The sequence below is a fragment of the Musca autumnalis genome, unplaced genomic scaffold, assembly GCF_047663935.1.
Source record: "Musca autumnalis isolate F117 unplaced genomic scaffold, ASM4766393v1 scaffold_1, whole genome shotgun sequence".
NCBI lineage: Eukaryota > Metazoa > Arthropoda > Insecta > Diptera > Muscidae > Musca > Musca autumnalis.
This window is the reverse complement of record NW_027411644.1, coordinates 254,683,455-254,710,535: the sequence shown is the minus strand read 5'-3', so window position 1 is coordinate 254,710,535 and position 27,081 is coordinate 254,683,455. Positions and strand designations below refer to the sequence as shown.

Here is a 27,081-nt window from a genome sequence, read left to right as displayed (position 1 = left end):
TTTTACGATGCCACTACCAGGGTAATTGTGCCATGCTACAAACCATGGCACAATTATGGGCCAAATACATACGGTCCGTTGTGCGTAGCGTCACGCTTTAATAACAACAACCACATTGAAAAAGTGTAAGTGATGCAAAGTTTGCTCTTGAAGTGTTCATGTGGACGCACAACTTGGCTTCACTTCCACTTTTTTCATGTGGTTGTTGTAACGCAACGCTCAACGCACCGTATGTGCCGAACGCTTTAAGGTGCGAAGAGAATGAGAAATTCATAAAATATAAATATCATACAATTCTTCTAGTTTGTATTTCGATTAAATTTCTTTCATGAAATTACTCTAATTGGTCTTTACCTTTAAGGCCGCTGCACATACGGCTCGTTGAGCGCTGCGTTACAACAACCACATGAAAACTTCAAGAACAAACTTGGCATCACTTACACATTTCTATGTGGTTGTTGTTTTCAATGCGCAACGCGTCACACAACGGAACATATGTATTTGGCCCATTACTTTTGAAAATGGCAAAACCGGCAAAAGTAGTTGTTGTTATTGTAGCAACGCAAATGTGTTCGTTTGTGTAATATTCCAGTTATCAGGTTCCTCTGTATCCAGATTCTGCTGCGATGGATGGGGGTGGCCTCCAAGTACGGCATTCACACTGTATCTCTGTACTGCCTGCGCAACCATATCAGTGTGAATTCTATCCAAGCCTGCCTATTAGGCTCGTTGGTTTAAAGGTTCTCTTTTATACCTTTGGACCTTTCTCTAGATCATGAAGATCTCTCCTGACGTGCCCGGATGGAAGAAGCATTGGCTTAACTGGAGTTTAGCCGCTCAGCTCCGATTTTGATGAAATTTTTTTTACAAGTAGATTTCACTTCCCTGATCACGAATGTACACATAATTTTTTTGGGAAGTATATACTTCCCGAGATATGGGCATTTGAAGTTCCAAAAATTCCCTTGTAAAAAGCCACTTAATGAGAGAAAATTTTTAAATTAGAAAAAAATTGTGTTCCCTTGCCCTAGATTTGCTCCTGTCCATAGGAGAAAGTCTTAAATCGCCGGCCGAAGGCCGGCCAATTAAAAAAAAACTGTAAATTAAAAAAAAAAAATGGGATGAGCGGCTAAACTCCAGTTGCTCCGAAGCATTTCCATTAAATCGTGACAGGGATGCTCACAGAGCTAATGTTGACGAGCACACACACAATTGATAATTGTAAAAATCCCACATATCAATTGTATTTCAAGAAACATTGGCAATCCTAAATTTCTCAGATGTGTCAAATCAGCGAGTTCTCAGATTTGCAAACTTTTTTGTTTACTTCTGTTTCAAGTGTCACATTTCACTGATAAAGAATTTGCACAGTCTATCGCCGAGTATTTTTTATAAGTGTGTACTTTCCCTAATAATAATCCAATCCTGCCAAGAATCCTATCCACCATGTCTTTTCATTGGTGTGATAATCTGCATACAGCAGTTTTTAGCCCACGCGACTATCAAGTGGAACTTTTGGCTACGGCTTTTGAGCGCAACACAATGATTTGTTTGGGCCATAAATCATCAAAAGAATTCATAGCATTAAAGTTGTTGCAAGAAATGGGGCGCCAACAACGTCTGATGGATAATAAAATCGCCATATATCTTAGTTCCAATAAGGCACCATCAATGTTTACAATGCTGCAACACCTGACAGATTTAAGAGTGTATCAAGAGCCGAGTACTGTCTTCGATGATTTGCCACAAGGTTTTAATGTTTACATTTTGCAACCAAAAACATGTCTACATTTGCTGCGTGAAGGAGTTCTCAAGCTTAGTAAGGTCTATTTGCTGGTGTTGGATGATTGTCATCAAGATAAGGTTTATGCAGATATTCGGGAAATTTTTAGGAGTTTTTATAAAATCGCTAAGATACATGAAATGCCAAAAGTTTTGGGCCTGGCAGGACCCTTACATAGTGCAGGATGTGATTTGGCGGAGCTGTCTGCAATGCTTAATGCTCTAGAGGAAACAGTGAAGTGTAAAACGGAAACAGCAAGTGATATTGTAACTGTTTTGAGGTAAGCTGTGAAATTTATCATGATTAAGGAACATATATGTATGTAAGTGAAAAATATCCTTTCTCTTTCCAGATATTGTGCCAAACCCTTTGAATACATTGTCCAATGTGCTCCATATAAACAAGATGAGTTATGTTATATACTTCAAGATGTGCTACTTACGCGCAAAGCTTTTCTAAAGGATCATCGTTACGACCCGTTTGAAATATATTGTACCGACGAATTTATCGAAGAACTAAAAGACATTCCCGACCCTAAGAAGGAACCGCTCGAATTTCTTGAGACCATGGTGCAAGTATTAATGGAAATGGGACCATGGTCAGCAGATCGTGTGGCGTTTAACATGTATCAACGTATAGAGAAACAAAAAATAAAAACACCCCATGAACGCCACTATATTCTCTTATGTTTGGTAAATACAGCCTTGTTGGAAGTTCATGCTATATGTGAACAAAACTTTCGTAAATTTAAAAACAATCACAAAGAATGTGTGGAAAAACATTCCAGCCCAAAGGTTCTTAGATTATTGGAAGTGTTACGTCTCTTTAAACCCGATGACACAACAAGTAAGAATGATACCATAAAAAGAATAAGCAATGAATTAGATCAAATGGATTTTCAAAAGTTATCACGTATATTGGAGACCAAATGCCACAGCGTTGAACAAGCTGTCGAAAAGCAACAATTGGAAAGTAGATCCATAGTCGAGAATCTAGACTCAATTATAAAACCAGAATTTCAAGCCAAATTAAATGCTGAAAACGCACAGCACATTGCGGGAGACTGTGAGAATAAGACGCCTAACAATAACGCCACTTTAAAAAAGACTGAAGATATTAAAAAATCCACTTCCATAAACAATCGTCATCATCACTCAGCCACACATCATAATCGCCCAAAAAGAAGACCGTTTCGTCGGCATAATCGTGATCACAATGATGGTTCCGACACATTGTGTTCAATTATATTTTGTAATACCAATTATACAGCTAGGGTACTCTTTGAACTTTTAGCCGAAATGAGTAGACATGATCCTGATTTAAAATTTATTAAGTGTCAATTTACAACAGATCGTGTTGCCGATCCAATAACCGAACCAAAAGAGGCCGAAGCAGAACACCGTCGCCAAGAGGAGGTGTTAAAACGTTTTCGTATGCATGACTGTAATGTTTTGATAGGTACATCGGTATTGGAGGAAGGCATAGATGTGCCAAAATGTAATTTAGTGGTACGTTGGGATCCACCCACCACCTATCGTAGTTATGTCCAATGTAAAGGTAGGGCCAGAGCTGTACCAGCATATCATGTTGTTTTGGTTGCTTCAGATATATCGAAGGAAACACACAATTTGGAGGCTACCAATGAACAGTTGACCGATCAAAGTCATAAATTATTGTGTACCTTATCTGAAGATCAAGACAATTGTCTTACGGATTCAGAAAAATCCGATAAAGAAGATGATGGGGAAGAAAAGAAAATCAATGGAATTTCAACGAAACAAAAGTTTGTTTACGGCTCAAGCAAAGGCACTATTAAAATTTTAAACCCCGAAGTAATTACAAACAAACATCCTTCGAAGCAGACAACTAAATGTAGTGATATTGTTCTCAAGGAAATTCAAGATGAGCCATTGGCTATAAAAGATGCTGAGGCAAGTAATGTGGAAAACACAAGCGATCTATCAAAAACAAATGCTTCCAAAGCAAAAGAACAAAGTTACGAAAGTAACATTTTGCAAGAAAAGGTTTTAAATTGTATTAAAGAGGAGAAGAATGATTCCGTATCTTCATCGCATTCTTCTGATCATAGCATAAATTTTAATAAATCTGTGATAGAGACCCATGAAGATTATAAAGTATTCGATTTAAATAGTATACTTGATGTAATACCAACAACTAAAGAGAAAGATAATGTTAATGAAAATAAAGATCAAATAGAGTTTGAGGAAGCCCCTAAAGTTAATGATGATGAGAAGAAGACTAAAAATGAAACAATAAAAAGCTCTTCTGAGGATTATAAAGTCTTTGATTTAAACGAAATCATCGATGAAGTGTCTAAAAATGAAAACTCAGCAATTGGAAATAAAGAGGAGGGGAGTAAATCGCCCATTCATGTCAACAAAGACAAAGTTTCAAAGGAAATCTTTATGAAAAATGAAGCTCAGCAAGTTTCGAATGAAAATTCCGCCGAAAATAATGATGCGGCAGAAATATTTGAAAACAATGGCAACGAAAAAAAGTGTAAAGTACAACAAAAAGAACAAAAATATTTCAAGTGTTTACTGCAGGACCGAAATGTTGAAGATATCTCAAATATATCAAGTGATGCAACGGAATCAATCAAATTTCAAAACATGAAGAAAACAACAGAGGATACTGTAAAACAAATGGCCGAATATAGAGAAATTGAAAAGGTAATTTATCACGAGGGATACATATCACTGATGAATAGAAGATTAGCGATATGTATCTCTCCACATGTGATTGCTTCCACAGACATTCCATGTATGGTTCACTAGAGACAATCCAAAGAGAGATAGAGGTCTGCACAACACCTTTTTCAGATGTAATTCGAAACAAATGGAATAATTCGAATCACAAATAGAAAAATTGGAATTAGAAACGGAATAATTCGAATTACAAATGGAATTTTCGTATAAAAATTGAGCTGTTCCTATCACAAATGGAATTTTCGAATTACAGCTAAAATTATTCAAATTAGATCTGGAAAAGGTGTAGACACTTTTCAAATATCTGTTTATGTTAAAATATGATCAAAATGTATTCGCTAAGCGCAACATAAATGTGCAGATATTTGGTCTAAGATAGTTTTGTTAATGTCAACAGTTAGTTCATGTAGTCCTAAATTATACGATACAATATTTGTCTCTTGAGGAAATCCTTACTTCATGATATAAGGGCATTCAATGTTTCAACACGCACTTATGAGAAATCCGTTTTCGAACCCTTGGTATCGATCTAACCATATCCAATTGTCTCTAATTAGCCGATTATGCATATCGTAATATTTCTATCAGGTCTGCCACTTTCAATTTCAATTTATTTTCATAAATGGGAACCTAGCCCATAGGACCAAGAGCGATTCCAAAAGCTACAAAACATTCAAAAATTTATAAAATAAATCATTCAAAAATTTATACTATAGTTAATGTTATATATAGTTAATGTCAGAGCAATCCTTGTGGTGCACCTAAATAAAACGGATTCCAAAAAATTCTCGCATTAATACCCATTTTTTATTATACCTATTTTTTCAGATGCTTTTGCAAAGATGTGCAAACATTGAACCTGCCGAAACGGAACACAAAGAAGCTGATATTTTCAATAATTGTATTAAACCATATAAACCATTGGCTCAGTTATTAACGGGAGCCTATGTCGATCTCAGTAATTCCATAGCTTTAGTGAATAAGTATTGTGCCAAATTACCAAGTGATACATTTACTAAACTAACTCCATTATGGCGTTGCGCCCATACCAATCGAAATGGCACCACCATGTATCAATATACACTACGATTACCAATTAATTCTCCTCTTAAATATGATATTATTGGTCTGCCAATGCCCACTCATGTCTTGGCAAGACGCATGACAGCCCTACAAGCTTGTATTGCGCTGCATTCTTCCGGTGAGTTGGATAATAATTTACAACCAATCGGGAAAGAAGGATTTAGACCTTTGGAACCAGATTGGGAAAATTTCGAATTGGAGGAACAAGATGAGAAGATTGTACAAGAAAATACCGAACCCCGACCGGGTACTACAAAGAGAAGGCAGTATTATTATAAAAGGGTAAGTCATAGTTATTTTTGGATAATATTTACACGAGATTTAAAATTTGCCATCTTAATGGGGAGGCAAATATTTTTCCCACACATAAAAATAACTAGATTTTGTCAATGCAATATCTGCTATCCTTCATTATCCTGTGGAAAAATCCAAGTCCAATAATTGAGAGAGGTCCATTGGTACCGTCTGAATTCCGTAACCAGTGACCACATCCACCCATTGGAACACTAATAGCAACTGAAAAGAAACCGAAAATTCATTGAACTTTCGCCCTCCATATTTTTTCAGATAGCCTCCGAATTTTGTGATTGCCGACCAACGCCTGGCGTTGAGTGTTATTTATATTTATTGGATCTCACGTTACAATGTCCCATACCAGAAGAGCAAAACACCAGAGGAAGAAAAATCTATCCACCAGAAGACGCCGTGCAAGGTTTTGGCATATTGACGCTTAAAAAAATACCCAAAGTTAGTTCCTTTCCAATATTCACACGATCCGGAGAGGTAAAGGTCTCATTGATACTACATCCCCAACGCATTGTATTGACTGAAGAGAATATTTCATCCATAAATACGTTCATCAATTACACGTTCACCAAAGTATTACGTTTAAAAAAGTTTTTAATGCTTTTCGATCCAGAATCAACAGAAAATTGTATATTCATTGTGCCCACGGTTAAGACGACTGCTGATGGAAATAATTCCAAAGAAATTGATTGGAAATTTTTGGATTTAATAGAACGTAATGCTAATATGATGCCAACACCTGTACCAGAGGAGGTGAGGCATGCAACCGAGTTCTCGGCAGAGAAATTTAAAGATGCTGTCGTTATGCCTTGGTATCGGAATCAAGATCAACCACATTACTTCTATGTGGCTGAAATTTGCCATCAACTATCACCACTTAGTATATTTCCCAGTATGAAATATCACACCTTTCGACATTATTATTATTTAAAATATGGTTTGAAAATACATCCCAAACAACCTCTGCTGGATGTAGATCATACAAGTGCTCGTTTGAACTTTCTGACGCCTCGTTATGTAAATCGCAAGGGAGTGGCTCTACCCACAAGTTCAGAAGCAACCAAAAGGGCAAAACGGGAAAATTTAGAATTGAAACAAATTTTGGTGCCAGAGCTTTGTACTGTACATCCATTCCCGGCTTCCTTGTGGCGAACGGCTGTATGTTTGCCATGTATTCTATATCGTATCAATGGTTTGTTGTTGGCTGACGATATACGTAAAAAGGTGGTAAATGATATTGGTTTGGGTAAGCCCGAACTGTCAGACGATAAAGAATGGCCCATGTTGGATTTTGGTTGGAGTCTTAGTGATGTGTTGAAGAAGTCCAAAGCAACAAAGGCACAACAAGCCACCGAAGATGAAAGTAACGGGAAAAAAGGTGCCAACAAAGAGGATTCACAGTCGTGCAAATCCCAAGCCATTCTCGAAGATGATCCCTTGTTTCAAAACGATTCCAATGAAGATAAAACTATAAATGAAATTGTTCAAGATGCCGAACGTAAGCTAAGAGAAGAAGGTGGAGGTTTTGTGGAAATTGGTACATGGTCAAATGATATGGCAGTTAATTTAGATCATCAGACACAATGTGCAGATACCGACGATGAGGAATATGATGAGCTATTGGATGGGATTCTGCCACCAACAATTAAATTATGTAAGTTGCTTCAGAAAATAGTGTGACATCTTCTTAATTCCTAAAAATCCTATTATTTCAGGTGGCAAAGCTACCAGGGCAACATCGCCCACATTTAAAGACGTTTCACTAGACGAAGATATCGAAACAGAAAAAAAGAAGGAATCATCTCAATTTAAATATTACGACTCCGATGACTCATACGGCGGGTCTAGTTTTGCCAGTGACGTAGAAATGGAAGATGACGATTATATGGATATGGATGATATTGTTTTAAACTCCAAAAATGAAGCAGAGACAATTGAAACCGAACAAGATATTGAAAAATTGAATAAACAACTTTCCATAATTCAAGAGACAAAAGCCAATGAACGTGACTATCAGGAAACCAAAAACCTACAAGTTGGCTACAATTTTGCTGATATCAAAGAACAGAATGCCGAAAAACTTCAAAAATCTATAGAAGATTTTAAGAAATCTACACAAGGTTTTGTCCAAGAAATACATCAATCTGGTATGTTGGTGGAGTATAATCAATCTATAAAACTATTACACAAGAAATCCAACGATCATGCTTCGGATTCCAAAACAATAGAGTTATGTTTGGATACATTTAAAAAACTATTACCGTATGTGAGAGAAATGGATTTGCAAAATATATTAAGTGAAGGCACTTTGAAATATGTTCTCTCCATGGAAACTTTACATGCTCTCAATTTGCAATGGATAAAAGAAAATCCCAATGAGACTTTTACAATTGAAGGATGTGGGGATTTGTTTGATTGTTTCAATGATGCAGTCAATCTTCATATGGGTAATGAAAATGGCTCAAAACAAATTACATTGAATTTTGAGATTCAAGGCAAAGAGTATACCCCAAAGGAAATTGCCAAAGACAATGACAAGGAAAGTAATTTGTTAGGTATGGCGGCGAACCACTCTGTACCCACTTTCAGTTTCGATTATCAACCTGATTTAACAACCCACCCCGGTCCAAGTCCAAGCATCATTTTACAAGCCCTAACCATGTCCAATGCAAATGATGGCATCAACTTGGAAAGATTGGAAACTATAGGTGATTCATTTTTAAAGTATGCCATCACTACGTATTTGTACATAACCTATGAAAATGTACACGAGGGAAAACTAAGTCATTTACGTTCAAAACAAGTGGCCAATTTAAATCTATACCGTTTGGGTAGACGCAAAAAATTGGGTGAATATATGATTGCCACTAAATTTGAACCCAGCGATAATTGGCTGCCACCTTGTTATTATGTACCCAAGGAATTGGAAAAGGCCCTAATAGAAGCTAAAATTCCTCCCCATTACTGGAGTCTGGTCGATTTGGTGAGCATTAAGAATCTAACCAATGCCGAGATATGTGAACTTGTTCGAACAAAAGCCGATGAATGGCGTTGTAATTTTACGGTAAATGTGAAAAGTAAATTATAAAGATGTATTTGTGTTTCTATATGTATGTGTGTGGATTTTTATTTTAGGATTCTGATGATATGAGTGATACAGCTGGCAGTGGTAACAAATTGGAAAGAGAGTGGGACGATCGAAGTCACATGCCATATGAATTTTCTTGTTTTATACCCTACAATTTAGTATCACAACATAGTATTCCAGGTAATGTGGTTTATTCACCCTTATTACGGTTGGCGTTGTCGTATCCAAAATTGCAAGCTGACGTGTCGTAACGTCTAATTGGTATTATGTATGTTTTTGAACAAAAAAGCAAAAATTTCAATTTTTAAAGAATTCTTTTTGTAACAAACATAATTAGAATTATTAGTAGATCATTTTTAAACTTTTAATTCAGAAGAAAAACTAACCCTATAGTTTTTACAATCAAAATAAGTGTTTGGCGTAGACGTTTTTGTGGTGGTTGGCGTAGTCGTTGTCGTAGGGATATTTTTTGGTACCACGTAACATTTACGACAACGACAATTTTTTTCTCATACAAAATTTAAAAAATATATATTTTTTAATTGTAAAACTATTTGTTTGAAATCATCTTTTGAGCAAGAACTAAGAAATTTACATTGCATCAATCGTTATATGAGGACTCTAACAGATTTTCAATAGAAAGTTTGTCATCTGATAAAGACACGAAATTTATCTTATGCAAATGAATCAAAGTAGTAATATTTGTATTTATTATAGTTATTTTCCAATATATTTTAATAATTATTGCCAAAAAATTCTTTTGAAATTAATTTGTTTTTATTTTTATATGCTGTCGTTTACAAAATCGGTCACGACTCTTTCCTCGTATTTCAACGCCATACGTAATACCAATTTGTCGTGTTACGCCATACGTAATACCGATTTGTCGTATCAAAAAAAATAAATGTTGTATTTAAACCAAGAAATGCGTTCTGGGATTTACAAATGTATTTCTTTCGATTTTTTAAGGATACAAAATGCTTTAAAAGACAAAAATGTCGTTGTATATAATTTTTCATCATATAAAAATGTATCTTACGACTACGCCAACGTCTACGCCTACGACAACGTCTACGTCACTTGAACGTCTACGACTACGCCAACCGTAATAAGGGTGATTATTTTAAAATCCATGTGAGTGCACTTCACAAAAATTTACATGAAGAGAGTCATTTCTGCAGGGAGTCTTTATATGTATAAGAGCAAAAAGGAGTATTTATAGCAACCCTGTTGTGTAATGGGAGGCAGTCTTTATAGGCGAGCAGAGGGGAGTATTTGTAGACGAACAGAAGGGAGTCTTTATAGACGAGCTGAAGGGAGTCTTTATAGACGAGCTGAAGGGAGTCTTTATAGACGAGCTGAAGGGAATCTTTATAGACGAGCTGAAGGGAGTCTTTGTAGACGACCCGAAGGGAATGCCTATAAGACGAGCCGAAGAGAGTCTTTATAGACGAGTTGAAGGGAATTTTTATGGACGAGTTGAAGGGAGTTTTTGTAAAAGAGTCGTAATATACATGATCAAGAGGGAGCTTTTGTAGAAAACCGAAGCGAGTCATTATAGTCGAGCCAAAAAGAGTCTTTATAGACGGTGCGAAGGAGTCTTTAGAGCAGGCCGAAAGGAGTCTTTATAGCAATGACGAACACGAAGGGAGAATTTGTATGGTTAATCGTACGAAAACGTAAAGACGAGTGCTCATCTTGTTCATATATGCTTTATAGCGGGCCGAAAGGAGCCTTTAGCGAAAGTAATTCTTTATAGACGAGTCCTTCGAGAAGTAGGAAATCTTCGTAGGCGAATCTTTATGGACGAGCAATACGGAGTCGTTTTGGCCAAGCAACAGCAACACGAGCAAAAGCCAAAGTATGTATATACACCTTTTGTATATACACAATAATTCGAGAATTTCATTTGTAATTCATTAAATTCCATTTAGTAATTCCAAATATTCCATTTGTAATTCGAATCATTACATTTGAAATCCGAATTTTTCCATTTATAATTCGAAATGAAAAAATTACAACATTTTTATTTGTATTCGTTTAAGGGCGAAACCTATAGCTCTGCGTGTTGCGTGTGCGTTCAAAAATACAAAAACAAAATACATGTATTTCAAATTGAAAACAACAACAAATATATATAATTTGTTTTTGTATTTTTGAAAGCACACGCAACACGCGGAGCTATAGGTTTCGCCCTTATATTTGGTTTTTCGAATTACAAGATAAATGTTTCGAATTTCAAATGGAATTATTCGAATTTCAAACTTAATAATTCGAATTAGAAATGAAATTCTCAATTTCAAGCAAAATCTTTCGAATTTGATTTGAAAAAAGTGTAGACGAGCAAAAAGATTCTTTACACGAGACAAGAAGGCGATCTGAGGGTGGTTTTTTTTTAATTTAATTTCAATTTATTTTTTCATAAATGGGAACCTAGCCCATAGGGCCAAGAGCGGTTCCAAAAGCTACAAAACATACACTACTCCAAAAGATTAAAACTAACAATACATTAAATTTAATAGTCTTAAAATTCATTATAATTCATTTTTTTTTTTTTTTTTTTGTTAAAGGCTTGAACAATGCCTTTGCAATAAGCTGAGGCGAGCCTTTATAACACATCTGAGGAAGTCTTAGTAAACGAATTTGGATTTTTATAAAGAGTTGAGGGAACCAACAGAAGACTATCTTCGAATTCGAATTATTACATTTGAAATTCGAATTATTCCATTTGTAATTCGAAATGAAAAAATTACAATTTTTTTTTGCATTCGTTTTTTTTAAGTAAAATGTTTCGAATTTCAAATGGAATTATTTGAATTTCAAATGGAATTATTCGAATTTCAAATTGAATAATTCGAATTGAAAATGGAATAATTCGAATTACAAATGGAATAATACGAATTAGAAATGAAATTCTCGAATTACAGGTAAAATCTTTCGAATTACATTTAAAAAAGGTTTAGACGAGCAAAAGAATTCTTTACACAGGACAAGAAGACTATCTGAGGGTCGTTTTTGTTAAACACCTAAACAAGGCCTTTGCAAGCTGAGATGATCTTTTATAGAACAGCTGAGGAAGTCTTAATAAACGAATGGGGGTTTTTTAAAGACTTGAGGGGACCAACGGAAGGCTATCTTAATAAATGTGACTATTTGAAAGCATCTTTAAAGACGAGAAGAAAGTTTTTATGGTTATGGAGTTTTTACTTACTAGCTGAGGTATTGGGTCTAGCGCAGATTTTCTCCTGAAGAATTTGAAAAGTCTCCGTGTCTACATCAATCCGTGAATTTATCGAACAGCATAAACTTTCGTTAAAAAGTAACAGAATAGGCCCACAGATAGAACATCCTTTTTAGACCATAGAACAAACATCCCAAGAATAGGAAAGCTAAAAACAAATGTGTATATTTTATGCAGATAAATCTGTTGCCGATTGTGTTGAAGCCCTGATAGGAGCCTATCTCATTGAATGTGGTCTCAGGGGTGCTTTACTCTTTATGGCATGGCTAGGCATAAGAGTTATTCCTTACGAACGTATACCATATGATCCAAGTGTGTCACGAATTCCGGGAAGTACTCTACCTGATTCCGATAATATGATCACCGTCTATGGTTCCTGGTCACCACCAAAATCACCTTTATTACACTATACACCAAATGCTGAAGAGGCGCTGGACGCCCTGCTGCAAGGTTACGAAGAATTTGAACAAAGTTTAGGTTATAAATTTCGTGATCGTTCATATTTATTACAAGCCATGACTCATGCTTCATATACACCCAATCGTTTAACCGACTGCTATCAACGTTTGGAATTTTTGGGAGATGCTGTATTGGATTATCTTATAACAAGACATTTATATGAAGATCCTCGGCAACATTCACCAGGAGCATTGACTGATTTACGTTCGGCTTTAGTCAATAACACAATATTTGCTTCATTGGCTGTGAGACATGGTTTTCATAAATATTTTCGCCATTTATCGCCTGGTTTGAATGAAGTTATAGATCGATTTGTAAGAATACAAACTGAAAATGGTCACAGCATCAGTGAAGAGGTGAGTTTTGGATTTCAAAATTTTTGAAATTCAAATTGATTGGATATCATGTTTGTTGCAGTATTATCTATTGTCGGAGGAGGAATGTGATGATGCCGAAGATGTTGAAGTACCAAAAGCATTGGGCGATGTGTTTGAATCAGTGGCAGGTGCTATTTTCTTAGATTCAAATATGTCGCTGGATGCGGTATGGCGTGTCTATTACAACATGATGCGCCCCGAAATAGAGCAATTCAGTAATTCTGTGCCAAAATCGCCCATTCGTGAACTTCTTGAATTGGAACCTGAAACAGCTAAATTTGGGTAATTAAAAATAATTTAAAAATTAATAACCCCTAAAAACGATTTTTTATAATTTCAGTAAACCCGAAAAATTAGCAGACGGTCGTCGTGTACGTGTCACAGTGGAAGTATTTTGTAAAGGCACTTATCGCGGTATTGGAAGAAATTATCGCATTGCCAAATGCACAGCTGCTAAATGTGCTTTACGTCAATTAAAGAAAATAGGTTTAAGCGAAAAACGTTAAAAATGTTCGTTTACATTTTTCCATTTTTAAATTAGTCTATAAACAAATTGTGGATCATTGTGTAGTTAGATTGTATAACAAATCATCATAATTACAGTTGCATCTTATTATGTGTGCTACATCATCTATAAATATTTCAATAAAACCATAAAAATTGTTTTTTTTACATATTTATAATAAAATTCAATTTTGTTGTTGTTTTAAACGAACCCACAAGTTCATGTATTGTAGAAAAATTACCATTAAATGCTAAATTTTTGTTTAAAGTTAAGCAATATTTGGGAATTTAGGAAATGTTCAAAACTTTATCCCTTGGCAGCTTTAGCTTTACTTTTGACCTTCTTAACACGTTTCAAACCGTCCATATTACTTTTCATAAATTGTGCATACATGGTCATCATTTTAGGTACATCTTCATGTTTAACCACGGTGGAAATCTATAAATGAAATCGTAAGGAAATTTTTAATAAAAAAAAATAAGTAAGAATTTTTTTTATTGAAATACCTTTTTCGATTTTGATTGAGCCCTCATAAGACACATATACTCTTCGGGTTCTGGTAGTGCAGGTTTTCCTTCGCGTGGTTTTGGCCTATCATGGCCATTATCTGAAAAAAAGGATAATTCCATCGATCTTTTTTCAGAAAGCTTTATTTTTTGTTGTTTTTGGTATTTTAAATATGCAGATATAATTTGTGCCCAAAAAATCTAAAAAACCAGGTAGTATACGATGTGAGGGTAGGACTTCGCTAAATACATTCCACTTATTCAATACAAACTTGTGATTGCTCAATTAACTCAAGTGATCTACAAAAAATCTAATCTGTCCCAGAAACGCAGTTCTACGCAGATATCGGAAACAACGTTTCTTCAGGCCAGTAATTGGGGAGAAGATAAGAAATCCTTTCAGACATGTTACGCGATATGGCGGTCGATGTCGGAATTGTGCTATGAAAAGTGAATCTTTACCTCATCAGCGGACCTCCTCCTCCCAAGCACATGTCGAAGATATCTTGGTGATCCAAGGAAATATACTGAACTTATACAAAAAAGCTCAGTTTAGAGGATAATAATAATATAATAATAATAAAAATACTCAATTTTTTGTTTTCACGATCTTTGAACTATAAATGTTTAAATCGTCCTTCCAAATAATGTACCGCAGTGAAAACTGGGCACGTATCAATGTTATAAATGTTTATATCGTCCTTCCAAATAATGTACCGCAGTGACAGTGGATGACAGACATAAACATTGTAGAAACATTCAATATAGAATGAATATTAGAAATAATATCCTGCGCAGGATAGTTTTGAGAATTGAGAAGTAGTAAGTACTGGAATTAAGTACTTTCATGATGCAAATTTCACTCAAGAAAACAACAAGAAGTTTATACTTGTTACTTACAGCGTTTAAATGTGACGGTAAATGAAGAGTCTGCCTTCGCTGAAGAGGCCAGCTTCTCCAGCCGAAGTATAAACTAAAATAAATAAACAATTAGTTCATAAATATTTATTTAAAAATTAAAATAATAAATTACCGATGAATTATCAAGCAAAACCATTCTACGTTGAGTTGGCAGGTTAGATTTGACAAAAGAAAATTAAACGTCAAAACAACAAATTAAATACAATAGGGATGATCACATACTGCAAATTATAGCTTTGTTCCTTTACCATTGATAGCTGTGTTCCTTTACTTACCTGAGGTTACCATTTTTACCATTTGTTACCATTTTTAACCTGCAAAGCGTTCCTTATCCCCGAAAAGTGGCAAAACTGGGAGCAATTTTGAAGAGAGTGAGAAAGGAGAGAGAGCGAAAATGGCTTTCTCTTCTACCACAGGCTACCAGCAAAATTTCTGCAGTTAAAAAACGGCAGAACTGATCAGTCGAACGCTGACAAAATGTTTCTTTTGACATTGCTGCCAGATCTACCATATTTCCGTTCCTTTACTTTTCTGGTAAAATGTTCATGAGAGAGCAATTTTGACACTTTTCTCTTTTACCACTCTTACCATTAAAAAAGTAAAGGAACAAAGCTGATGTCAATGCCGGCACGTTGTCGTAACAACAGAAAATAACGAATTCAAATGAGAGCTATGTCGGCCGTTATTTAACAAAGGGACATTACTTTTCCATCAATTCTCTCTCATTTATTTTGGACACCAATGTCCTTTACGTAAGGCCCATACCTATATACGGACGTATACCCAGGGCGTGTGTGGTTAAAAAAGTAGAACATATGTATTCTTATGAGAACTACCGAAATAGGTCGAGCGTAAGTTGAAAAAGTTTAACTTTGACAGAACGTTATTGTTTGTATGTTTGTGTGTTTTGTATTTTAAAAACAAAAGCCCAACAAAACATGAAATACAATTCATTGCAAAGGAAAATTATTTGTAGCAGCAATACCCAGCTGACTGAACTGGGCTGTAATGTTAGTGTCAAATTCCATACGGCATTTTATACATTTATTTCTATGTTCGATGTATATTAGGGATATATATTTTTTGAAGAACAAATTTATTCATTAGAAAAAAAAACTATTTGCCATAAAGACTCCTTCATATCATTGACATGTTACCTCCTCCAGGTCCGAACGAAATGCCGCAAACTTAAACACAGCTTATGGAGGCGGTACAATATTTGTTAATATGTCAATTCCATAGCTCAAATGTCAAATGAAATCTTATCTGAAATCCATTGGATTTCATTTGACGTTTAACCTATGGATTTGACAGTTGAAATCGAATGGATTTCGTAAATGTAAACTTAGCATTAGACTAAAATGGGGAATATTGTTGTCTACATGCAAATTGTCAACATATGCATGTACATTATATAAACCATGGTAGAATAATTCATAGGTAGGCCACAGCTAACAGCTGATTACAATTTTTTTCTTTTTATGGCTTCTTCTGTCAAAAGCAGGGTTGACATTTCTTACTGTTGTTGACATTATACAATAATAAAGGTAGATACATCGGTGAATTTTCCCAACAAAAACTTCACTATAAGATATTACTTTAAAATTGAGAACAAGGACAAAAAATTCTATTAGCATTGGCAAAATTAAATTGGTTAATAGTGATACTTGCGAAATAACGATTTGTAAAATATTCATTATAATTGAAATTTGTTCTAAAAGTACGGGAACGGAAAAACTACAAATATTGTAAAAATTCTAGCTGCAATGCATGGCACAATTACCCAGGTAGTGGCATCGTAAAATTTTGAATATGTTATGTCAAAACTTTCTTTATGTTGTTGGGGAAATTACAAAAAAAATATTTTTTTATAAAGGGATTTGACTTTTCATATTCGATCAGCTGGTGTGATACCACTACCTGGTAGTTCTGCCATGCTGCAATGTCAACGTATATGCAAAGCAGATGCCCGCAATCTTGATGTTTGATCAGCCAAACTTGTCAAGTAGAAGATAATAGAAGCGAATGACATTTTTGTTTTCACTGTCGTAAGTTTGGGTATAACCTTTGCTATTTTTGGAAGTCTTTTCTAGCAGTACTAAAACAGACTAAAGGCCTGCGTACATAAGCCGCTCTGCCTGATTGCCTTGCTTTCCTGCTTCATTTCTGACGTAATAAAAATAATAGAATAAAGACGAAATATTGAACTGGGTTGCCATCAGTTGGAAATTGGGTCGGCCTTCTTTGTTCTTTTATTTTTTATTGAAGCAGCAAAGCAAGGCAATCAGGCAAAGCAGCTTATGTACGCAGGCCTTAAATATTCTGCAGCATAGCTAGTGATTTTTATATTTTACTTGCAGATACATCTACCTTTATTATTGCTGCATGCCATTTGACGTTTTAAGCCATGGCTACAGGGTTGTGTTTTTCGGCGATTTTCATACCTGACCTACCTATCATTTATTGTACCATGATATAAACGTTTGTGTATATTGGGCTGCATTTCTGTGCAACATCCATGCCCATTTTACATGCCTACACGCTTTTTACGTATTTTGTAGTATTTCGGGGTTATGATTTTCGCTTAACGCTGCAAGCTTTCAAAATGATTTGAGCGGCTGCTGAAATGAGTGATATGCATCATAACAACAACAATCGTTATTTATTTAAAGATAAAGTATGTTCATTATAAAGGGAGGAAGAGCGATACCGTCGAGTATCCGTTTTCTTGATATACTTCGAGCTATATTGTTGGTAAAGGATGCGTTTTTAGATTCACTTTGGCAGTTTGGCTGCCAAAGTGGATGTGTTTTTATCTATATGATTTTTGACTTCTGAAAATCATAGTATGCGTAAAATTGTTTGAATGAAAAATAACAATTAACGCGAAAAAATTAAAAAAGGAATTTTTAAGCGTTCGTGTATTTTCCTAAAAGACAAAGAATTTGCTTATGAGTCTATATTACTTTGTGCATCTTCTGTATTTTCCGCCTCAATATTTTGCAATAACCATATTTGGTAGATTTACTTTTAGAATTTATCTGAAATGCCCCGAAGCCTCGCTTCGTTGTGGTCTGTCCTATTAAAAACAAGACAATTTCACTTTCGCGCTTTGAAGCGAGGCGAAAAAAAATAAGCAACAAAAATCCAATGTGTTCTCGCCTTAACCTCCTCCAAGTCGGAACGACGTACCGCAGACTAAAACACCTCTTATATGCTGTTTATATTAGAGCTTTTTGCAGGGTTAACCTTCTTTATGAGGATTTGTTTGAAATATAAGCAATGGAATTGACATTTAAAACCCAGTCGGTTTGTTAAATCCGGTTATATATAAACGGGGTATTATAGAGGCGATAAAACATTTGTTAATATTGGTCTGTTCCAGAACTGCAAGAATCTACCATTTTCTACTATTTTTTCCGATAACATAATAGCCCGTTTCCACGGTACGTTGTTCGTTCTCTATTCGTTGTTCGATCCATAACTACGAATAAATTACTTATTTCCCCACACAAAATTCTATGAACGAACGACGATTTTTCTACGTTGTTCGATTAGAAATACTCTCTGAACGACGATAAAATATGTCCCATCTCTAACAAATGAGAGAATTTATCGAAAAAATTAATTATGACATGTCTAAATTCAAAATTGAAAAATTTGTTGAAAATACAAAAATTTTTAGAAAAAAGGAAAAAATGAATGAAAATTAATGAACTAAACATCTTATGTAGATGCAGAAGGAAGATGGTTGTGTTTCGTTCTTAATTCACACTTCTTGTCCATTAGTTCAAAATCGCGTAAAAAATAGAAACAAAAAGGAAACAAATAACTGACTAGTCTGTATACACAAACATTGTTTTGACATGTCTCTCTCTCTTTAATTTTGAAAATAGAAACATATAAAAATATATTGAAAACACAAAATTATTCAGAATTTATGGACAAAATGAATGAAATGTGTGTAGGTTAATATAGAAGATACATTTGAAGGAAAGTCTATTGCTTTTCCTATTCTTTTAATGTATATTTTATGTGTTTTCTGTTCAAATTTTCGTGAAAACAAGGAAACGAAAATGAAGGAAATTTTGTTTATGTTTCTGTTAATTACGAATGGTGTCGTGGAAACGGGTTAATTCGTGTACGTCGTTCGACAGGCGAACTACGTAATTGAAACGCTCGTGTGAACATGACATAAGGGAAAAAATGTTATCGTAGTAAAAAATAGTAGCTTCTTGCAGGTTCTGGAACAGAGCGTATGTTTAACTTTAATGTGTCAGCCACATCATGGTACAAATACACTGGTAGCCGCATCGGCAATTGTTGGTAACATAAGATGTCATAATTTGACATCAATTGAATGCAATTGACACATAATTGCTCTGTTCCAGAACCTGCAAGAAGCTACTATTTTTTACTACGATAACATTTTTTCCTTTATGTTATCGGAGAAAATAGTAAAAAATAGTAGATTCTTGCAGTTCGGGAACAGACCATATGTTACCATCAGATGGCTTGATAATGCTACCTGTATTATTGTACCATGAGCCACATTGTTGTTTTTCAAAAAACTTGGCATCACTTACACTTTTTTCAAGTGGTTGTTGTACCGCGACGCTCAACGCATCGTATGTGCCGAGCGCTTCACCTTTGTTCATCCAGTTGTACACAAATTCAATGATGTGAATCTCTCTTGCTTTTTCTCAATATTCAACGATAACTCTATCGATAACCAATAATATGCCAAACGAATTTCGATTTTGTGATCACTAGCAATGACTAGTGAAAACAGTGCAGAAAAGAGAAGCCGAAATTTGCAAGCAGAAGCAAGTTAAATTATTTGTATAACAAATAAATCATTTATTAAATATATTAACGCTAAATCATGGTAAGCTAATCAGAAAGACAATGTATTTATCAACTAATATTGCTATAATTAATTAATACAGGGACAAAATCAATCGTCTCAAGGCGGCTCGGGAGACAAAAAAGATGATAAAGACAAAAAGAAGAAATACGAACCTCCAATTCCTACCCGAGTAGGTAAGAAGAAGAAGCGCTCAAAGGGTCCAGATGCTGCAATGAAATTGCCACAGGTTACTCCACACACAAGATGTAGGTTGAAATTGTTAAAGTTGGAGCGCATCAAGGATTATCTTATGATGGAGGATGAGTTTATACGCAATCAAGAGAGGCTAAAGCCTCAAGATGAAAAGAATGAAGAAGAACGTTCCAAGGTAGATGACTTGCGAGGAACACCTATGTCTGTGGGAAATTTGGAAGAGATTATCGATGATAATCATGCAATTGTATCCACTAGTGTAGGTTCGGAACACTATGTCAGCATTTTGTCATTTGTGGATAAGGATCAATTGGAGCCTGGTTGCTCTGTACTATTAAATCACAAAGTCCATGCTGTGGTCGGCGTTCTTAGTGATGATACAGATCCCATGGTTACAGTTATGAAATTGGAAAAGGCACCTCAAGAAACATATGCGGATATTGGTGGCCTCGATACTCAAATTCAGGAAATCAAAGAGTCTGTTGAGTTGCCACTAACACATCCAGAATATTATGAAGAAATGGGTATTAAACCACCAAAAGGTGTAATTCTATATGGTCCTCCAGGTACGGGTAAAACATTGCTGGCCAAGGCTGTGGCCAATCAAACATCGGCTACTTTCTTACGTGTCGTTGGTTCGGAGTTGATTCAAAAATATTTGGGTGATGGTCCCAAACTGGTTCGTGAACTTTTCCGTGTTGCAGAGGAACATGCTCCTTCCATTGTGTTCATTGATGAAATTGATGCTGTGGGCACAAAACGTTACGATTCCAATTCGGGCGGTGAGAGAGAAATCCAGAGAACTATGTTGGAACTCTTGAATCAATTGGATGGTTTTGACTCAAGAGGTGATGTAAAGGTAGGTGATTACAGGGAAATATATTTATGAAATAGGTTATTTACCTCCATATTTCTTTGTACTCTAGGTCATTATGGCTACCAATAGAATTGAGACTTTGGATCCTGCTCTTATTCGTCCTGGTCGTATTGATCGTAAAATTGAATTCCCCCTGCCAGATGAAAAAACCAAACGTCGCATTTTCAATATTCACACTTCACGCATGACTCTGGCCGAAGATGTCAACTTAAGCGAATTGATTATGGCTAAGGATGACCTATCGGGTGCCGATATCAAAGCCATTTGCACAGAGGCTGGTTTAATGGCCTTGCGTGAGAGACGTATGAAAGTAACAAATGAAGATTTTAAGAAGTCGAAAGAAAGTGTCTTGTATCGCAAAAAGGAGGGTACCCCGGAGGGACTTTATTTATAAATGTCGAAGTAGAAATCATACAAAATATAATTTACATGTACTAAATAATCCTAAAATTTTTAATTAAAAAAGAAAAATTAAATGAAACATGAATTCTAAATAGAATTTGTATTTTCTGCTTGGCTCTTCAATAAGGCTGTGGCACTTGGCAAATTTTGTTGATATTCGTCGATGACTCTGTCCATATACTCATTTTGTTTTTGTGAAATGAAAGCCAGGGTTTTTTCTTTATGGTTGTTGTATTGGAAATGATCGGAAGAGTTGGATTCTTTAATATTAAATTTTTCAAATTTATCCTTTTCATTTAATAGGCAATCATCTGCATGAAACTTTTCCTCGTTTATGTTTTTAAAGAAGTGACGAAATTTCTCAATTTCGAAGCTTGTGCGAAGTCCATCTTTATAACCGAGATCAAATCCTTTTTGAAATACACTATCCCTGCCATCTGCCACTCCGTCTGCAAACCCAATCTAAAAAGAAAAAACAGAAACTAGAATAAACCCAATTGTTTTCCACATTTTTGTAATATTTTAGTTGACATTGGCAACCCTGTATTCAGTTCATAGTCATCGTCTGTTTCCGAAACGTGTTGTGTCTCGGGCCGGCTCTTTTTTAACAAATACCTTAGCTGCCTTGTTTTTAATTTGTTGGAAGTAGTTTTCCTCCACATCCTCGATATCTCTGGGTTCCTCATCACTATCGGTAAGTGACATTTTTTCGTGATTTTTCTTTGAATTGTTTATTGCGATATGTGGTATGTTTATTTTCGCGTGTGTGTTGTTCTTTGTATGGTTTTGTTTACCATATGTTTTTGACATCAAGCCGAGGTGGTGGTTTATGTCTTAGATAATAAGAATCCGTAGTGCCAGTGATCTGTAGATCGAAAAATATACGGGGCGGTTACCCAAAATGGATTATCATTTAAAATAATTTATTACAATATCAATCACAACTAAAAAAAAAAAATTGAATATTTATTATAGCACTATGTCGGGTGACGATATATCTCATCAAATTTTGGCCGTAATCCAAGGAATACCGGCTGGTGCTAATAATGAAGATTTGGAAAAAAGTCTGCCAGATATTACAGCTGCAGTCAGAGTAGAAGGTCTTAATAAGTTGCTCAAACAAGGCTCCATAGAAATCTTGAAAAAAGGAGACAAATTATTCTATAGGGCTAAGGATCCAAAAAAGAGCGCTTTACCCAAAGATGCTGATAATGAAGAGAAAATTGTATATGGTATTATTGAAGAAGGTGGCAGTAAGGGTATATGGATTCGTGATATAAGAATTCAATCGAATTTAAATATGACACAACTTAACAAAATTTTAAAAAATTTGGAGACAAAGAAATTGATAAAAGCAGTGAAATCTGTTAATGTAAGTACTACACAATCATGCTTCAGTATTTAAGCTTTCAACTACATCTACACCATTTCATTTATAGGCCAGCAAAAAGAAAGTCTATATGCTGTACAATCTCGAACCGGATCGGTCGGTAACAGGCGGAGCTTGGTATCAAGATCAAGATTTTGAAGCTGAATTTGTTGATGTTTTAAATCAGCAATGTTTGAGATTTTTACAAATGAAACGTGATAATGCCGAGAAGAAACGAGAAGGACCACTAGCCTTTAAACAGCTTTCTTGTTGCACTGTCAAAGAAGTTCATAAATTCATATCGGATTTGGGTATTAGTAAGGTAAAGAAAAAGGTAGTAAATTTGTATCTATACTCAATAACTTGTATCCTTTTTTATTATAGGTCAACTTAGATGAAGATGACTTGGAGACAATTTTGAAAACTGTGGTTTATGATGGCAATGCTGAGAGAATTTTAATGCCTGATGGCAGTTATGTATATAGATCTATAAATTCTCCCTTGGCCCCACCTGGTTTGGTCCAAATGCCTTGTGGCATATGTCCAGTTATTAAGAATTGTTCAACATGTGGAGATGTAACGCCAACAAAATGTCAATACATGAAAGAATGGCTAGATTGAAATAAAAAAGGGATATTACAATAGAATCGATCATCGAGTTCATTGATATGGCGGGGCATTACCGATTATTCGATTTCACGGTTTATAGGACCGGAATTGATAAATATTTCATAATTTATATTGTGGGTAATTATAGCTATGTTCCTTTCATGGCAGAACTACCAGGTAGTGGTACCACACCAGCTGATCAAATATGAAAAGTCAAATTCCTTTATAAAAAATATTTTTGTTGTAATTTCCCCAACAACATAAAGAAAGTTTTGACATAACATATTCAAAATTTTACGATGCCACTACCTGGTTTATTGTGCCATGGTTCCTTTGTCTGTGTTTAGACACACAAATTTCTCGGGAAAGTAAATTGAGTTTTTGGGAGAGAGCGGAGAGGAAAGAGCTCCTCAATACTCTTTCCTACCCCCTATTGCCTAAAAACTGAATTTACTTTCCCGTGTGTCTAAACACGGACTTTGCAATTAATAAACAGCTCTCATACAAACTGTGATGATACTTCTCAATTGCGCGTACCCCTTTCGATTAAAAATAGCAGAACTTTAGTGTCAAGGAAATAGAGCATAGAATTCTACCAATCGAATTGGTACAACCAACAATTTGGATTTTAAATACATTCGGACCTCGATTATTCGCAACTTGGCGTTTATACAAGACAGACTGTCTGCAAATACAACTCTGATTTACTAATAAAAAAAATACATCAAGGGCTCAATTCTGTTTCTATGAAAATGTGAAATGAAAAATTTTATAATCCAATGATAATTTTGGTAATTTTTTCGTATTTTTCTGAATACCATCGGTAAAGGAAAGATATGCCCAAATTTTTAGTTATTGTCAAGTAGAGATGTTAAATATAAGCTCTGTTCCTTTACGTGCAAGAATCTTCAAGTTTTACAACTTTTTACTCAAAAAGCGTTCCTTTACTTCAGACACCATACAATTCATATGGAAGTAGATTACAACTTTTGCTACTTTTGCCAGTTTTACCATTTTCAAAAGTAAAGGAACATACCATTTGTGAACTAGTTCAGTACCAAAACAAAGACTTAAACGTCAAAAGAAAAACCATATGATTCAGTTATTCTACGTTCTGATTCATGGTACAATTAGAAAGGTAGATGCCTCAGCCCAGCTGATCGAATCTAAAACGTCAAAAAACTAGGAATTCGCCATGAAAAATCAAAACAAAAACCATATGATTCGGTAAGAAAGAGATAGCATGTCTACACTTATATAGACAAACACAAGCGATAAAAAGAGACAACAAGAGACCATTTGGCGAAAATTTTGACAGTTTACTAGAATTGGGTAATTGAACGACCTAGTTCACTGTCCTAGTTCAAAAACGTATGAGTAACATCATACAAACTAACGTGAAATAATAAGTATACGCATTTTGTTCAAAGAAACGACCGGTGTCCATTGAACTAGATTGTGAACTAGGTAGTTCAATTTAGTTCAATTTGCACAACTCTACAGTTTACATTACAAAAAAAGTTGCTTTGTTGTAGCAATTCGCCGATGCATCTACCTTTCTTATTGTACCATGTTCTGATTGGTTAAATTTGCCGTCAAGTGCATATGCCGAGACGAATTGTTTTATTGTTCGCCTTGTTTACAAAATTTGACATTTTACATTACAAAAAAAGTTGCTTTGTTGTAGCAATTCGGTATATGCATCATAATCATGGTACAATTACTTACCCTGGGTTTACAAATGACAGGACAGTTGACTTCATGTATTGATTGTCAAAATCCCACAACTTGCCTGTGTTACGTAGGCGTCCCGACAACTGCAAAAACAGTTGTAAAATTTTGAATGAAAATCATCGATTTATTTTTGTTTTCCGTTCTCATATCTTGTTTTTGTTCATGTTCTTTTGTTTTCAACACATTTCAATTATCATCTCACTCCTTTTTCACAAATATGTCAAAAATTTGTCTTCCTTATGTTTGGTTTACATTCGGCGTCTTTTCGTGATTTCGAAGGCGATTCGTGATTTCGCGCGGAATCATGCAAAATTTATCATGATTTCGCATACAAAAATGAAATCATCTCATTTCGTGATTTCAGCGAAATCAACATCGAAATCACAGTACACATGATATACAACCTTGCTTTTGCCTAAAAAAGTACCAAAAGTTGCAACACTTTTCACGTATCACAATAAACAAGGTAGATGTGCGAATTGCTGAAACAACAAATTTTAGTATCAAAATTTGTAAACAACGTGAAAAATATTTTTCATTGTGTTCCCGTACTTTTTTAATGGTAATTTTAAAAAATAGACCTAATTGTACAACATTTTTCTCCCATACAAATTTCCTAATAATACGGAAACGGGAAATGACGAAAATTGCAAAAACTCCAGCAAAAATGTCAAAATAAACGTATCAGCTATAATATTAGATACCAATGAACATATGAATATGCTTGCTGCTAGTTTCTAATAGGCCAAAATTGTATGGCAGAAAACAGGAGCAGAGGGTGTTATTCGGCGCTATTTTTGTTTAAAGAGAAGTGCAAGTCTTGCTAGATTTCGGAGTACGGGAATGCATTTTTAGCATTAAACGGGACAACTACTGCATGTACTAATATTTGTAGGTTCTGAGCACAACTTTTATCTATCAAAATTTATTATTATGATGTCTCAACTATAAAATCATTATTTATTTTTTTATTTTTTGGTACTATACACAATTGATATGATAGATAGATCATTTTACGATAATTTTTTTAAAAATAAAGTTGTAAAGTTCTGTATTGTCGAATATTTTTGATGTTTAATTCAATTTACAACAACTTGTTTTGAAAATTCATGTTCAATCAGCTGCGCATATGCATCTACCTTGATCATTGTCATATGTTTGAAATCAACAAAAAATAAGTGTAAACACCGGGGTGTATTTCAGGATTTCGTGAAATCCAATCGATTTTGGAGCGCAAGTGTAAACTTGGCATTACTGTCTGTGAAAAAATGATGGACAGCTGAGAGACAAACGACAAATGTATGTATGTGTTAGTAAATCAGAGTTGTATTTGAAGACAAACTGTCTGGTGTAAACGCCTAGTTAGGTAGAAACATCGGCGAATTGCTACAACAAAGCAACTTTTTTTGTAATGTAAACTGTCAAAATTTTCGCCGAATGATTTCTTGTTGCTCTTTTTATCACTTGTGTTTGTACCATGGTACAATAAGAAAGGTAGATGCATCGGCGAATTGCTACAACAAAGCAACTTTTTTTGTAATGTAAACTGTCAAAATTTTCGCCAAATGGTCTCTTGTTGTCTCTTTTTATCGCTTGTGTTTGTCTATATAAGTATAGACATGCTATCTCTTTCTTACCGAATCATATGGTTTTTTGTTTTGATTTTTCATGGCGAATTCCTAGTTTTTTGACGTTTTAGATTCGATCAGCTGGGCTGAGGCATCTACCTTTCTAATTGTACCATGGTTTGTACAGTGAAGTGAACACATGCTATCTCTTATACGGCGTTTATATTATAGTTTTTTGCAGGGTTAACCTTCTTTATGAGGATTTGTTTGAAGTATATACAATGGAAATGACATTTGAAACCCAGACCCACTGGGCTAACCTTGTTATATATAAACGGCCTATTACTTACCGAATCATATGGTTGTTTGTTTTGATTTTTCATAGCGAATTCCTAGTTTTTTGACGTTTTAGATTCGATCAGCTGGGCTGAGGCATCTACCTAAGTAATTGTACCATGATCA

General features: G+C 35.0%; 5 protein-coding genes across 5 annotated transcripts; 3 read left to right on the top strand and 2 right to left on the bottom strand.

Annotated features, from left to right (window-relative positions):
* The first annotated feature begins 1,250 nt into the window (after positions 1 to 1,250).
* Dcr-1 (Endoribonuclease Dcr-1) lies at positions 1,251 to 13,781 on the top strand. The gene is made up of 9 exons (XM_073960843.1): positions 1,251 to 2,063; positions 2,136 to 4,476; positions 5,341 to 5,877; positions 6,163 to 7,555; positions 7,617 to 8,965; positions 9,037 to 9,169; positions 12,408 to 13,045; positions 13,107 to 13,348; positions 13,407 to 13,781. The coding sequence occupies exons 1-9, from the start codon at positions 1,447 to 1,449 to the stop codon at positions 13,570 to 13,572; spliced, it is 7,416 nt and encodes a 2,471-aa protein (XP_073816944.1). The 5' UTR covers positions 1,251 to 1,446; the 3' UTR covers positions 13,573 to 13,781.
* On the bottom strand, positions 13,760 to 15,195 carry Srp14 (signal recognition particle 14). The gene is made up of 4 exons (XM_073960849.1): positions 15,111 to 15,195; positions 14,978 to 15,050; positions 14,078 to 14,178; positions 13,760 to 14,009 (listed from the first exon to the last, which is right to left on the bottom strand). Exons 1-4 carry the CDS (start codon positions 15,132 to 15,134, stop codon positions 13,878 to 13,880), a joined length of 330 nt encoding a protein of 109 aa, XP_073816950.1. The 5' UTR covers positions 15,135 to 15,195; the 3' UTR covers positions 13,760 to 13,877.
* A 4,406-nt stretch (positions 15,196 to 19,601) lies between these two features.
* On the top strand, positions 19,602 to 21,408 carry Rpt2 (26S proteasome regulatory subunit Rpt2). The gene is made up of 3 exons (XM_073960845.1): positions 19,602 to 19,886; positions 19,948 to 20,919; positions 20,987 to 21,408. Exons 1-3 carry the CDS (start codon positions 19,884 to 19,886, stop codon positions 21,329 to 21,331), a joined length of 1,320 nt encoding a protein of 439 aa, XP_073816946.1. The 5' UTR covers positions 19,602 to 19,883; the 3' UTR covers positions 21,332 to 21,408.
* An 18-nt stretch (positions 21,409 to 21,426) lies between these two features.
* Positions 21,427 to 22,146, bottom strand: LOC141389402 (uncharacterized). Its single transcript, XM_073960848.1, has 2 exons — positions 21,955 to 22,146; positions 21,427 to 21,801 (listed from the first exon to the last, which is right to left on the bottom strand). The coding sequence occupies exons 1-2, from the start codon at positions 22,042 to 22,044 to the stop codon at positions 21,427 to 21,429; spliced, it is 465 nt and encodes a 154-aa protein (XP_073816949.1). The 5' UTR covers positions 22,045 to 22,146.
* On the top strand, positions 21,897 to 23,355 carry Polr3F (RNA polymerase III subunit F). The gene is made up of 4 exons (XM_073960847.1): positions 21,897 to 22,033; positions 22,315 to 22,711; positions 22,779 to 23,030; positions 23,093 to 23,355. The coding sequence occupies exons 2-4, from the start codon at positions 22,319 to 22,321 to the stop codon at positions 23,327 to 23,329; spliced, it is 882 nt and encodes a 293-aa protein (XP_073816948.1). The 5' UTR covers positions 21,897 to 22,033; positions 22,315 to 22,318; the 3' UTR covers positions 23,330 to 23,355.
* Positions 23,356 to 27,081: the final 3,726 nt, after the last annotated feature.